The sequence below is a fragment of the Bos mutus genome, chromosome 26, assembly GCF_027580195.1.
Source record: "Bos mutus isolate GX-2022 chromosome 26, NWIPB_WYAK_1.1, whole genome shotgun sequence".
In the NCBI taxonomy this organism is placed as follows: Eukaryota; Metazoa; Chordata; class Mammalia; order Artiodactyla; family Bovidae; genus Bos; species Bos mutus.
Genome location: NC_091642.1, coordinates 5,198,165 through 5,212,408, shown reverse-complemented (window position 1 = coordinate 5,212,408; position 14,244 = coordinate 5,198,165). Strand labels below are relative to the sequence as shown.

At 44.1% G+C, this 14,244-nt stretch overlaps 1 protein-coding gene across 1 annotated transcript in view; it reads left to right on the top strand.

The window, feature by feature from the left end:
* DOCK1 (dedicator of cytokinesis 1) overlaps positions 1–14,244 on the top strand; it is a 559,920-nt gene that overhangs the window by 460,568 nt on the left and 85,108 nt on the right. The window contains exon 34 of the mRNA XM_070363418.1: positions 10,147–10,295. Coding sequence (XP_070219519.1) covers positions 10,147–10,295 — 149 coding nt within the window. The remainder of the gene's footprint in view (positions 1–10,146; positions 10,296–14,244) is intronic.

Sequence of the window (14,244 nt, the reverse complement as noted above, 5' to 3'; positions counted from 1 at the left end):
GAAGGAAGCGTGGTGTGGATGTGTGCACAGTGAGATGCTGCTCAGTGGAGAAGGCCTGTCATATGCAGAGGGAAGAAAGACCCTGAAGACCGCTGTTAGATGAGATGCTGCTCAGTGAGAGAAGGCCTGTCATATGCAGAGGGAAGAAAGACCCTGAAGACCGTTGTTAGATGTGAAATGAGCTGCAATTCATGGGGTCGCAAAGAGTCGGACACGACTGAGCGACTGAACGGAACTGAACTGAAGCCACTCATAGATGGACAAACACCACATGAGTCTTCTTATATGAGGTCTCTAAAGGAGTCAAACTCCTTAGAGCAGAGAGCAGAGGGGTGGTTGCTAGGGGCAGGGGTCAGCCGGGGGAGCCATGGAGGTGCTGATCAGAAGCTAAGATGTTTCTTTTTTGCCTGATGCGTGCGTTCTGGAGATCTGCTGTTGTGCATGTTAACGAACAGTTAACGAGGCTGTGTTGTACGTGTGAAAATTGGAGAAGGTAGATCTCATCTTGTTGGACTCTACAATAAAAAAGAGAAGTAAAATGATAAGATGTTAGCACAATGAAAGCAATTTTATTAATCAGAGAATTAATATAACAAAGAAATTCTCTATTAAAATGTTAGCCAGGATGGTGCACATATGGGTGTGAGTCCTGGAGTTGCTAGGGGACCCCGTAAGCAGCTTAAACATCTAGAATCAAAGTACTGGCTCTCGATGTGAAAGATCTTTGCTGCATCCCCAACACAGAGCCCTCCAGGCTCCGTCCTGTCCTCGATCTTCCTGCCATCCCTGGGGAGAATGCAGGCACCCTGAGTTCCCAGGGAAGAGACCAAGTGAGTCCCTCCCCAGCCCCCGTCCTGCCGTGACCCTGCCTGGCTGCATGGCCTCTGTCACGTGACTCACTTAGCTTTCTAGGCTGTAAGATAAAGGGGTTGGGTGGAAGCTTGCAAGAGCCTTCCAAGCCTGAAGTTCAATAATTCCTGTTATATATATATACATGATGATCTCTGTAGGGAAAAGCTCAGGCTCCTCGGATAGGAAGGAGGACTTCTCATGATTCATTTTAATTGATCTGGCTCTGACGGGTGCATCTGTCATGTTTCCTGGCAGGTCACAGACTTCAGGCCTCCTGCCAGGAAAGTTCCGTGGATAGCCCCATTCAAGGGAGGGGCCGGGGAAGGCAGGCAGGGATGGAGGGAGTTGTTCTCGGCTGGACCAGTGGGAGCCGGGGCTTTTCCGCATGCCAGGGTCCAAGTATGCTATGGGTTCCGCCTGCTGTGGCTGGGCCGACAGTGGGCACCCAACGTGCTTCTGCACCAGGGCCCCCTCTGAACTCACCTTTCACCCCGGCCCTTCCTGAGACAGCGGCCGCACCTGCTTCTGAATTATCCAGTGTCAACTCCAAAGTCCAAACTGGGAGCTAGTCTGTTTTCCCTAAAAGGACAGTTCCAAGTGTGTTTTCAAATGCTTCCTTCCAAAATACCTTTTTGGTAGTCTTTTTTTCATTTAGGATAAGAAGAGACAGCCATCCTGGCAGATACTCAGACACGTTATTAACACGCTAAAATGCTTCCTTCTTGTTTGATTAGTAGTTGCTGTCTCAGCTCAGCTCACCCAGGACTGTCTCCTCCTCTCTGGCCTTCAACTGAAGGACCCCTTCCTGGCACAGAGGGAGCCTCCAAAAGCCAGCTCGAGCCCCGGCTAAGCAGACCAATGGGCACTCCTGACACTCGGATTGTCTTTCTTTCTTTTTTTTTTTAATTCAAAGTGTTTTTGAGGTCGTCTCTGGAATCCCTGACATTGATCACTGTTTGAAAATGACTGCTCACGTGCTCTATGTGATTTCAGTGAAGCAAGGTGAGACGGCCCCAGGGAAGTCTGAGCTCCTCAGTGAAGTCATCTCCGGGTCTTCATGAAGGCTCCACCAGTCAGTGCGGTGGGCTCTCTCAACATCACCTGTCCTTTTGCTCCAAGCAGGCTGAGTTGAGCAAGTCAACAGAGACTGTTGATTTGCAATGTAAATGATGCCATTAAGAGAGAATGTGTCCAATTCCTCCCTATCCGTTGCTGCTCATTCACACATCAGAGCTGTGTTTGGCAGCTTTTCACCTAGGACCTTTGACTCTGCAAAAGAAGCGGCCAGGAGGTCAAGTGTAAACCTAAACCGTGACCGTGATCCATGAAGGGCAGGAATATGGTAACAGAAAGAAATAATCATCAACCCACGTGATTGGGTTCCTTGTGTATAAAATAATAATTATTTTTGAATGTTTAAAGAATAATAAACATATCAGCTGCTCACAAGATCAGGCCCAAGCAGCCCTCAAAATGGCTAAGGCCAGCTCTGGGGGTCACCACCCTGAGGTCACTCCATGGGGTCACCTCCGGCCACCTGGCTCTTTCTTTGCTGTTGTGAATCTCACGTGTCGGAGCCTGCCCGCTAAGTGTCACTGCTGAGGCCACCACTCTGGATATTTACGACAGCATGTTTCAGTTTCTCAAGATGTACACAACCTATTTTCTACACAGTCTTTTTATAGAATTTTTTTTTTCTCAAATGTGTTCAGGTTTGGGACCACATTGGCATTCTGATCGAGCCAGCTCCACCGAGAAAATAAAAAAAAATACAAGTCAGATATATTCATCCTCTTACAATTACTTACCTATCACCCGGAGCCAAACACCCTGAGAAGACTTTTTCCTTGAGTCTTGTGTGCCGCGTGCATGATTCAGAACCCGCCTCCGTACAGAGCAAGCTTCAGAGCGAGGATCCGGGGTCTCTGTTCCTGAATTTCATGCAAGTACAGACAGCGCTGCCCCATGGGACCGAGCAGCATGTCCTGATTCTTTTTTTTTTCCTCCCATACCTGTCATATTTTGAGTGCAAAAGGAGAAATCAAAGGCAGACTCTCTCCCAAAAAGAGGGGGAGAAATGTGCTCATTTACCCAGCTCTTCAGTTATTTATCAAAGCGCGCTCCATGCAGCAGCCCACGAGCCCCGTCTCCCTGTGCCTTTCTCACCTCGATTTACACTTTGTTTATTCCATACAGCACCCTGGAGCCGCAGTCGCTGGGATGTGGCCAGAACACATGCGCTTGCAGGAGATCTTTATCTGCCAGACTGGGACTGGGGTATTTGTCATGCAGAGATTCCCTTCGGGGGTATTTTTGGAGACTTGGAAAAATTGTGTGTTTCCCATTAAAACAGTGGGCGGACTCTGTTTGACGGGGTGATGGAAATTTTGGCTCTTGCCTACCCTTGTGTATACGAAGATTTTCCCAGAATTAGACGATGTTTAACATTTAACGTCCCGGATTTCTGAACACTCGTGATCCTCAAGAGATCTTCCAGACACCCCAGGGGGAAGGTTGCTCAGGAGGCAGAAGCCAGCCCCTCCCTGAGACAGAGCGGTCTGGTTCCCAAAGAATGAGCTCCAAGTTTTGTCATGAGAAAAAAGACTCCCGGTGGGGTTTTAAGAATTGGGGAGTGATAACCAGGAATTTTGGACCCAAATTTGAGCAAACTCCAGAAGATAGTGAAGGACAGAAGAGGCTGGAGGGCTACAGCCCATGGGGGTCGCAAAGAGACAGACGTAACTTAATGACCAAAAAACAACAAACACAAACCAGGAGTTTGGCAGAGGTGACCAGAGGTGAAAGAGTCCCACTCTGACCCGATAATTAGCGTGCTCGTCCTTTGTCTCAAAAGGATACAAACAGAAAAATAAGTCCTCTTTTTCTTAAAGTGTACAGTTCAAGAGTCACCTTGATCCCCATTGATTCCAAGCCTGATTTCATCATTAAATTTGAACAAGAGATGCTCCAGGGGAAATCCATAATGCAAATGCCAGAACAAGAAAAAGAAATAAAAAGATGAATACTGAAGAACTGCATCCAGCCCTCTCGTCTTGAGGACCATTGGTTCTCCACGGCTAAACTCGGGGACCTCATTGTGGCTGAGGCTCATCACTGGTACCCAGCCAGCCTGTCCTGTGTTAATAGGAGGAGTAATCATTGGAGATGATCACTGTAACAATTACAGTGAATTTGGAGACACCATTGTTCTTGGAACATACTTTTTCGATCCCTGCATTCACAACCACTTGTTACTACCCTATCCTCTCCTGCCAACCTGGAGCAGCAAAGACTGTCGGGGACAGAGTCCTCTGTGAAACTGCAGTTGTGCTTGATGAACACCTCTCTGTCACCAGCATCTGTTCTCTGAAACTGGCTCTGGCATTTTTTTAGACATAATACAAGAGAAATGACACCTGAGAGACAGACTATAATAGCATTTTTGAGAGAATGCTTTGCCTCAGTTACATGCCTTTCAGAAACAATAAGCTTTGGGGGAAGTGATGAAAATCACATTATATTAGAGCTTTAGTCAAAGTATTTATTTAGTAGAGGTTAATAAGATTTTTTTTTGTTTGTTTGTTTGTTTGTTTTTAATTTTATTTTATTTTTAAACTTTACATAATTGTATTAGTTTTGCCAAATATCAAAATGAATCCGCCACAGGCATACATGTGTTCCCCATCCTGAACCCTCCTCCCTCCTCCCTCCCCACACCATCCCTCTGGGTCGTCCCAGTGCACCAGCCCCAAGCATCCAGTATCGCGCGTCGAACCTGGACTGGCAACTCGTTTCTTACATGATATTCTACATGTATCAATGTCACTCTCCCAAATCTTCCCACCCTCTCCCTCTCCCACAGAGTCCATAAGACTGTTCTATACATCAGTGTCTCTTTTTTTGCTGTCTCATAACACCAGGTTATTGTTACCATCTTTCTAAATTCCATATATATGTTAGTATACTGTATTTCTGTTTTTCCTTCTGGCTTACTTCACTCTGTATAATAGGCTCCAGTTTCATCCACCTCATTAGAACTGATTCAAATGTATTCTTTTTAATGGCTGAGTAATACTCCATTGTGTATATGTACCACTGCTTTCTTATCCATTCATCTGCTGATGGACATCTAGGTTGCTTCCATGTCCTGGCTATTATAAACAGTGCTGCGATGAACATTGGGGTACACGTGTCTCTTTCCCTTCTGGTTTCCTCAGTGTGTATGCCCAGCAGTGGGATTGCTGGATCATAAGGCAGTTCTATTTCCAGTTTTTTAAGGAATCTCCACACTGTTCTCCATAGTGGCTGTACTAGTTTGCATTCCCACCAACAGTGTAAGAGGGTTCCCTTTTCTCCACACCCTCTCCAGCACTTATTATTTGTAGACTTTGGATCGCAGCCATTCTGACTGGTGTGAAATGGTATCTCATAGTGGTTTTGATTTGCATTTCTCTGATAATGAGTGATGTTGAGCATGTTTTCATGTGTTTGTTAGCCATCTGTATGTCTTCTTTGGAGAAATGTCTATTTAGTTCTTTGGCCCATTTTTTGATTGGGTCATTTATTTTTCTGGAGTTGAGCTGTAGGAGTTGCTTGTATATTTTTGAGATTAGTTGTTTGTCGGTTGCTTCATTTGCTATTATTTTCTCCCATTCTGAAGGCTGTCTTTTTACCTTGCTAATAGTTTCCTTTGATGTGCAGAAGCTTTTAAGGTTAATTAGGTCCCATTTGTTTATTTTTGCTTTTATTCCCAATATTCTGGGAGGTGGGTCATAGAGGATCCTGCTGTGATGTATGTCAGAGAGTGTTTTGCCTATGTTCTCCTCTAGGAGTTTTATAGTTTCTGGTCTTACGCTTAGATCTTTAATCCATTTTGAGTTTATTTTTGTGTATGGTGTTAGAAAGTGGTCTAGTTTCATTCTTTTTTACACGTGGTTGACCAGATTTCCCAGCACCACTTGTTAAAGAGATTGTCTTTAATCCATTGTATATTCTTGCCTCCTTTGTCAAAGATAAGGTGTCCATATGTGCGTGGATTTATCTCTGGGCTTTCTATTTTATTCCATTGATCTATATATCTGTCTTTGTGCCAGTACCATACTGTCTTGATAACTGTGGCTTTGTAGTAGAGCCTGAAGTCAGGTAGGTTGATTCCTCCAGTTCCATTCTTCTTTCTCAAGATCGCTTTGGCTATTCGAGGTTTTTTGTATTTCCATACAAATTGTGAAATTATTTGTTTCAGCTCTGTGAAGAATACTGTTGGTAGCTTGATAGGGATTGCGTTGAATCTATAAATTGCTTTGGGTAGTATACTCATTTTCACTATATTGATTCTTCCAATCCATGAACATGGTATATTTCTCCATCTATTAGTGTCCTCTTTGATTTCTTTCACCAGTGTTTTATAGTTTTTTGTATATAGGTCTTTAGTTTCTTTAGGTAGATATATTCCTAAGTATTTTATTCTTTCCGTTGCAATGGTGAATGGAATTGTTTCCTTAATTTCTCTCTCTGTTTTCTCATTATTAGTGTATAGGAATGCAAGGGATTTCTGTGTGTTGATTTTATATCCTGCAACTTTACTATAGTCATTGATTAGTTCTAGTAATTTTCTGGTGGAGTCTTTAGGGTTTTCTATGTAGAGGATCATGTCATCTGCAAATAGTGAGAGTTTTACTTCTTCTTTTCCAATTTGGATTCCTTTTATTTCTTTTTCTGCTCTGATTGCTGTGGCCAAGACTTCCAAAACTATGTTGAATAGTAATGGTGAAAGTGGGCACCCTTGTCTATCTTAAAAATTAGAGCAGAAATAAATGCAAAAGAAACAAAAGAGACCATAGCAAAAATCAACAAAACCAAAAGCTGGTTCTTTGAAAGGATAAATAAAATTGACAAACCATTAGCCAGACTCATCAAGAAACAAAGGGAGAAAAATCAAATCAACAAAATTAGAAATGAAAATGGAGAGATCACAACAGACAACACAGAAATACAAAGGATCATAAGAGACTACTATCAACAATTATATGCCAATAAAATGGACAACGTGGAAGAAATGGACAAATTCTTAGAAAATACAACTTTCCAAAACTCACCAGGAAGAAATAGAAAATCTTAACAGACCCATCACAAGCATGGAAATTGAAACTGTAATCAAAAATCTTCCAGCAAACAAAAGCCCCGTCCAGATGGCTTCACAGCTGAATTCTACCAAAAATTTAGAGAAGAGCTGACACCTATCCTGCTCAAACTCTTCCAAAATTGCAGAGGAAGGTAAACTTCCAAACTCATTCTATGAGGCCACCATCACCCTAATACCAAAACCTGACAAAGATGCCACAAAAAAAAAAACTACAGGCCAATATCACTGATGAACATAGATGCAAAAATCCTTAACAAAATTCTAGCAATCAGAATCCAACAACACATTAAAAAGATCATACACCATGATCAAGTGGGCTTTATCCCAGGGATGCAAGGATTCTTCAATATCCGCAAATCAATCAATGTAATACACCACATTAACAAATTGAAAAATAAAAACCATATGATTATCTCAATAGACGCAGAGAAAGCCTTTGACAAAATTCAACATCCATTTATGATAAAAACTCTCCAGAAAGCAGGAATAGAAGGAACATACCTCAACATAATAAAAGCTATATATGACAAACCCACAGCAAACATTATCCTCAATGGTGAAAAATAAGATTTTTTTAATAAGATTTTAGTAGTATTCAGATTCCTTGTTGAATGTCACGTTTTGTGTGTATGTCCACTCACTACAAATTTCAGAATACATTTCATTTAGGCCACTTATGAGGATTATATGTTTTGTTAAGGGTCTTCATTTATAATAGCCAAATTCATTTAATGGCTCTCTTTTCTGAAATCTGTATTAGCTGATTTCTAAGGAAAGCTAAATTATTTATTGTATCCATTCCGTTTCCAGATTATGTAAAAATATTAGTAATATTAATTAACTCTGGGTAAATTACAAGTCTTAATAACATAATGTTGCAAATAATTCATTCAAGCATTTAACTCTTATGCAGTCTTCTATTATGTGTTGGAAAGAAATGATATAAATTATAATGGAGTGAAATAAAAATAAATCAGAAATTCTGAAATTAAAGATAAGAAGGCAGGAATTTTAAAAGACCTCTTACTGGATAACCCTGCCTCTAAATTTAATTATGTCATCTCACATAAGGCCAACACCCCCTTTTTTGGAAATGAGGTTTCTGGCATCTTCTTTCCAGGCATGTGTGGGGAAGAAGAGGGTCTCCCAGCTCCTTCCCTCTGCTGGCTTCTTGTCACTGCAGGTTCTCTGGAAGCTCACCCTCATCACCCCCAGCCCTCAGGAGTTTAGGTCCAGCAAGGTTTAGGAGCCACTGCCCGGGGGAGGCAAAATGGCAGCAAAAAAATGAAAAAAAAAAAAAACCTGAGATTTTTGAGTTAGCAGTCGAAAGCAGAGCCCTCGAAAGGTATGATACCAACATTTCCCAAAAAGTAATTGAAATAGAAAAGAAAAATAAACAGGTTTGGAACCTGAAAGAAGCCGGTTTCTACTTTCTGAGGAACACATCTTGGAACGTTAGAGAAAATGACAGGCCCCTGTCCGCTTCAGCTGTGTGTCTGTCTGTTTTGTTTGGCTGTGCAGCCAAGTCTTAGTTCCAGACCAGGGATTGAACCCAGGACCACAGCAGTGCAAGCCATTATAACCACTGGATCGCTAGGGAGCTCCCAGCGCCTGGGTGATTGTTAGAGCAGACAGATAAGGGAGCGCTGTGGACAGCCAGCATCCTTTCTTTAACGGAGGGTCAGTGAGTGCCACTCCCCTGGAAAGATGCCGTGACAAGCAAGCAGGGAATGGGGGACATGGCCGAGGCTTCAGAATCCCAGACCCGGGTTCCCATCCTGCCCCGCTCTTTCCAGTGGACAGCATGCTGGTTTAGGGCAGTCTGCAGTCTCTTTGTCTGTAAAACAGTTCAGGATGGCCCCCACCTGGGAGAGGGTGGTGCTAATGAGGTGGGAATGTAGGAGAAATCTTTGTACCTTCTGCTCAGTTTTGCTATCAAATATAAGGTCTATTAAATTTTTTTTTAAAGTTCAGTTTTTAAAATTGAAGGAGGCATGGTTGCCATCTCATAAAATGATGCTGAGAATCAGCGAGGCTCTTTCCATGAGGCTTGTCTTGTAGTTGTACTTAGTAAATGTCAGCTAATACTGTAATATTCATTACTAGTCATGGGGCAATAGTATTTGAGAAGGTTTCTCAAAAGTTGTTTTTAAGCAAATACTATTGCCCTGTGAGTCATAATGAATATTATAATCTGATGCTTAAAAAAATTATATCTGGACAAGATAGGTGAGATATAAGATAAAGGAGTTATTTAAATAAGCATTTCTGGGGACTTCCCTTGCAGTCCAGTGGTTAAGAATCCACCTTCCAATGCAGGGGACACAAGTTTGATCCCTGATCAGGAAACTAAGATCCCACATGCCATAGGGCAATTAAGCCTACATGCTCAACTGCTGAACCTGGGCGCCGCAGCTGCAACGAAAGATCCCTCATGAAGCGATGAAGACCCCACCTGCCTCCACTAAGACCCAACGGAACCAAATAAATAAATATTAAAGATAAATAAACAAGCATTTTCCGATCACATCATTAGTCAAAAAAAACCAAAGTGCTTTCTGTTTTCACAGCTTCATATTCTGAGGTCTAGCATTGCTTTCTTTGATTGCAGTCGTTCAAAAGGTTACAGAAATCACTCAACATTATTTACAGAGGTTCCAAATAGTAAACTGTTTTTCAAATGATGTTGCAGACAGAGAGGGCCCAAGAGACCATCTGCCCTATCTGCCTTCACTTTATCAACTCTTGTTCATTATCTACAAAGTGAGATGCCCAGTGTCCCATCTACCAGCCCTGCTCTTTCCAAATCTGGGTACCCACTGGCAGCTCACGGCTCTTATGTGTGTGATGTGACTGTCTATTTGTGAAATGGCGTTTATTGTCTGTAACAGACAAAGCATGACTGCAGGCCCTGTACTAGATGGATTTTTTTAACAGCTTTACTTAAATTTGCAATACTATCCACTTCTTAAACTACAGGCTGGACACATTCAAAATCGTTGCCTGTGGGTGAGAAATGGATATATATTCTCCAGATCCTAGCCTTCAAAATCATAGTGATCTGTGTAGTTTTGTTTTGTCCACCGAAGCCCATTTCAGAGTCCTTTTTTTTTTAAAAAAAAATTGTTGAATAATGCATTTCTTTATTCAAGGTCAACACAAGATCAAGTTCATTCCAGAGATGGTCGGTCCCATATTGGAAATGACGCTGATTCCAGAGACAGAGCTTCGCAAAGCCACCATCCCCATCTTCTTCGACATGATGCAGTGTGAATTCCACTCCACCCGAAGCTTCCAGATGGTAAGGACGTGGGTGTGCATAAGTGGCTTGGACACAAGCCACTTCCTCAAGGTGCTATGGTGTGTCCTCTCGAGAAGGACTCATAGATTGTTCTGCAGTTACACGTGGTGAATATGGAGAACACTTCCCTACATCTTAAGAGAGAAGAGTCCTAGGCTTTCGTTGTGGAGGAAGCCTGTCGTTCTTAAGGAGGACTGCTCTCAGCTTTACGGAGCATTGTTCTTTGGTTTTAGCTTTCAGTTACTTTTATCTGGATTTACTTACACACTAAAATTGGGTAAAACTCTCTTTCACCCTCCTTCAAAGGTGCAGTAGAGGGTTTGATCAGACCTTACTGTTAATTTCCGACTGGCTGCTTCGTGCTGAGTTACCTCATTTTTAAGTCTAAAGTCTTTGCCTTTCTTCTTCTAAGTGTGTGCCTTGGTGTTTTTACCTGTGCAGTGAGACAGATGAAATTCCTGAAGGTATATGTAGGGGCTTTCCTGGTGCTCCAGATTTCATGCCTCCACTGCAGCAGGCGCAGGCTCCGTCCCTGTCAGGGAACTCAGAGCTGCATGCCCAAGGCCATAAATTTTCGGTCAAGGATCCTTAGCCATTTGTTCATTTTATATTATCCCCTGTTTGTACCTTCACGGACAGGTGATAAGACACCCTGAAAGTAAAATCAGGGAGAAAAAAAAAATCTCTTTGCTAAAGTAATCTGGTCTTGTGAATTGGGAAATGATCAATTTCCTTTTCCGTTGGGACAGCTCAGATTTTCTACTGACCTATCTCAGCCTCCCTGGGGGTTAGGGCGCGTGGCTGCCCCAGGGCATATCATCCTTCCCAAATCTGCTGCTTCCCCAGGACCCTCGTTCCTGCCAGGCTCCTGGTCATCTGGTTCATGTGTCCCGTTCCACCGGCCTGGCCTTGGCTTGCTCTCTTGGCCTCGCTGGTGGGTTGAGATGGCTTATGGTTCTTCCTCTGTCTCAGCCGCAGGGTCCATCAGCTCCCCTTGACCCCATTCCAGGCTCTCCTGGACCACAGCATCTGTCTCTCCACTCGCCGTATCTTTTCAGACTCCTCTCTGTTCTCGGTTCAGCTCTTGTCCTGCAGCGGCCCCTCTCTTGAAGCACAGGGCATGCCCTCTCTTCCTTGTCGGTGACGTTGGGGAATATGTGTAGCTGACACATACACAGAACAGCAGGGCACAGCCGCCCTCCCCTGCCCCCCTCCCCCCGCCCAATCCAGGGAGCTTCTAGGACAGGGCTGGCTGACTGCTGTCTAATCTGCCACCAATTCAATTATCTAACCTTATTAGTCACATCAACAAGGCTTAAATTGGCTCTGCGTTCATAGCAGATGTGCAAACCAAATGGAGTGAGGGGAAGGCATGAAGGTTTTTCATCTTTACAAAACTTTACTGTTTTGAACATATGACGGAGCCTCTCTTTTGAGAGGTTGCTGTAGCTTTCAGAATGGGGCTGTAAAGAGTTGTTTCACACTCTTACAGTGGCAGTGGAGAAGCGACCTGCTGCATTCAGAAGAAATACCTGCCATTTCACTCAAGTTTAAACTGCCTCACACCATCACTGGAATTTCAAAAACATGTCTTACATGTTGGTTTTTTTTAAAAGTTCCCCAGGGCTGTTGCTCCTAGGTCTCCAGCGGTAGTGGAGAGCATTTCATTAGAATGTTCTAATACATACAGTTCCCCAAGAGTCTGCTTCTTCCTTGTCTCCATTTCTGCAAGAAGGAGCATGAATCTTTCAAAATAAGTATCCCCTTTTCTGTGTCCTGGGTGTTGCTCATCCTGTCTCCCCAATGTTCGTGCACTGGGGGGTCTGGCATGGAGGTGGGATAGGGTGGCCTGGAGTTATGGGTTCACATGCCCTCCTGGTAGCCTGGGACCCTCTCAATGGCTGCAGGCAATTCCTGACCTTAATACCATTGGCTCTGGGCAGGTCCTAACAGGTACACTTGATCTGATCTGTCGTGGAAGAGCTTGGACAAGACAGGAGCATCTGAACTAGGAGGCTCACATATGTACCAAGTGGCCTTGCATTCTAGAAATCCTTCCCACCTAGAAATAATCTGCTTCATGTCGGCAGGCAGGCTTTCCTGATGGCTCAGGGATAAAGAATCTGCCAGCAATGCAGGAGACATGGGTTTGATCCCTGGGTCAGGAAGAACCCCTGGAGGAGGGCATGGCAACCGACTTCCCAGGTGGCGCTCGTAGTAAAGAACCCACCTGCCAATGCAGATGTGAGAGACACAGGTTCAATCCCTGAGTCAGGAAGATTCCCTGAAGGAGGAAATGGCAGCCCACTCCAGTATTCATGCCTGAAGAATCCCATGGACAGAGGAGCCTGGCGGGCTACAGTCTGGGGTTGCAAAGATGAGCCTTAACTAACCTCTCCCCTATCTCCCCGAGAAAAAGTGTGAAAGTGAAAGTGTTAGTCGCTCAGTCATGTCCAACTCTTTGGGACCCCATGGACTGTAGCCCACCAGACTCCTCTATCCATGGGATTCTCCAGGCAAGAATTCAGGAGTGGCTTGCCATTTCTTTCTCCAGGGGATCTTCCCAACCCAGGGACTGAACCCAGGTCTCTCACATTGCAGGCGGATTCTTTACTGTCTGAGCCACCAGACCCTGCTCCCCAACTGAGTCCATTCTGAGCCTCAGCCTCACTAGATTTGGATTCAGAAGGAAAGCGTACCTTTTTAATTCTCCCTTGGCACCTTTTTGTGAAGAATTCCATTCCTTCTATCTTTGGAAAATACAGAACTAACAGCTAAGAATTGTAGCAAACGGCCATGTGGGCTCTCAACCATTAATAAAAATGGGATGGAAAAGACTCCACAGCAAAATAGTGTTTTCGGTCACAGAGCTATTTTCTGTTCTCTTCCTGAGGGTCAGCAAAACGCTCCAAGACTTCCAGAAATTCCTATTTAGTTGTAAAAAATTATAACATGAGTAATCTTTGTGTCCTAAATGTTGCAAATTCCTGTTTGATTAATCTCTTCTTGCTGCCCAGGCTGGTTACCTTAAGCAAATAATTGAATAACCAAGTGGGTGCTGGCGGCTTCTGCCTCTTGGCGGCAAAGCCAGTGTCGTTTGCACTGTAATATGAATGTGAATGTGTTCGGTGGTGATTTTTTGTTTATTCTTCAGTTCTTTGGGGTTTTGCTGATTGCTTTGTTCTTGCTTTCATTTAAAAAATAATACTTAATTCTGTTGTTTTGGATGCTTAGAGGGGAGATTTGACCCCCAAATTAGGCTTTCGTTTTCACAGACTCAAAAGTGGTCCAAGAGGTCAGGGACACTAACACCCTGGCCTCTGAGAGTTCTGATGACACTGAATCGTATTAATATTATAAAAGCTTTCCAGAAAAGATGCGTGAGTGTGTGCATACTAAGTCGCTTTGGTCTTATCTGACTCTTTGTGAACCCTGGACTGTAGCCCACCAGGCTTTTCTGTCCATTGGATTCCCCAGGTGAGAATACTGGCTGCTACTGCTGCTAAGTCACGACCCTGTGCGACCCCATAGGCGGCAGCCACCAGGCTTCTCTGTCCCTGGGATTCTCCAGGCAAGAATACTGGAGTGGGTTACTATTTCCTACTCCAGGGGATCTTCCCAACCCAGGGATCGAACCCACGTCTCTTGCATCTCCTGCACTGGCAGGCGGGTTCTTTATCACCAGCACCACCTGGGAAGCCCAAAGATCTGCTGGTGCTGCTGCTGCTGCTGCTAAGTCGCTTCAGTCGTGTCTGACTCTGTGCGACCCCATAGATGGCAGCCCACCAGGCTCCCCTGTCCCTGGGATTCTCCAGGCAAGAACACTGGAGGGGGTTGCTACTTCTTTCTCCAAAGCATGAAAGTGGAAAGTGAAAGTGAAGTGGCTCAGTCGTCTCCGACTCTTTGCGACCCCATGGACTGCAGCCCACCAGGCTCCTCCGCCCATGGG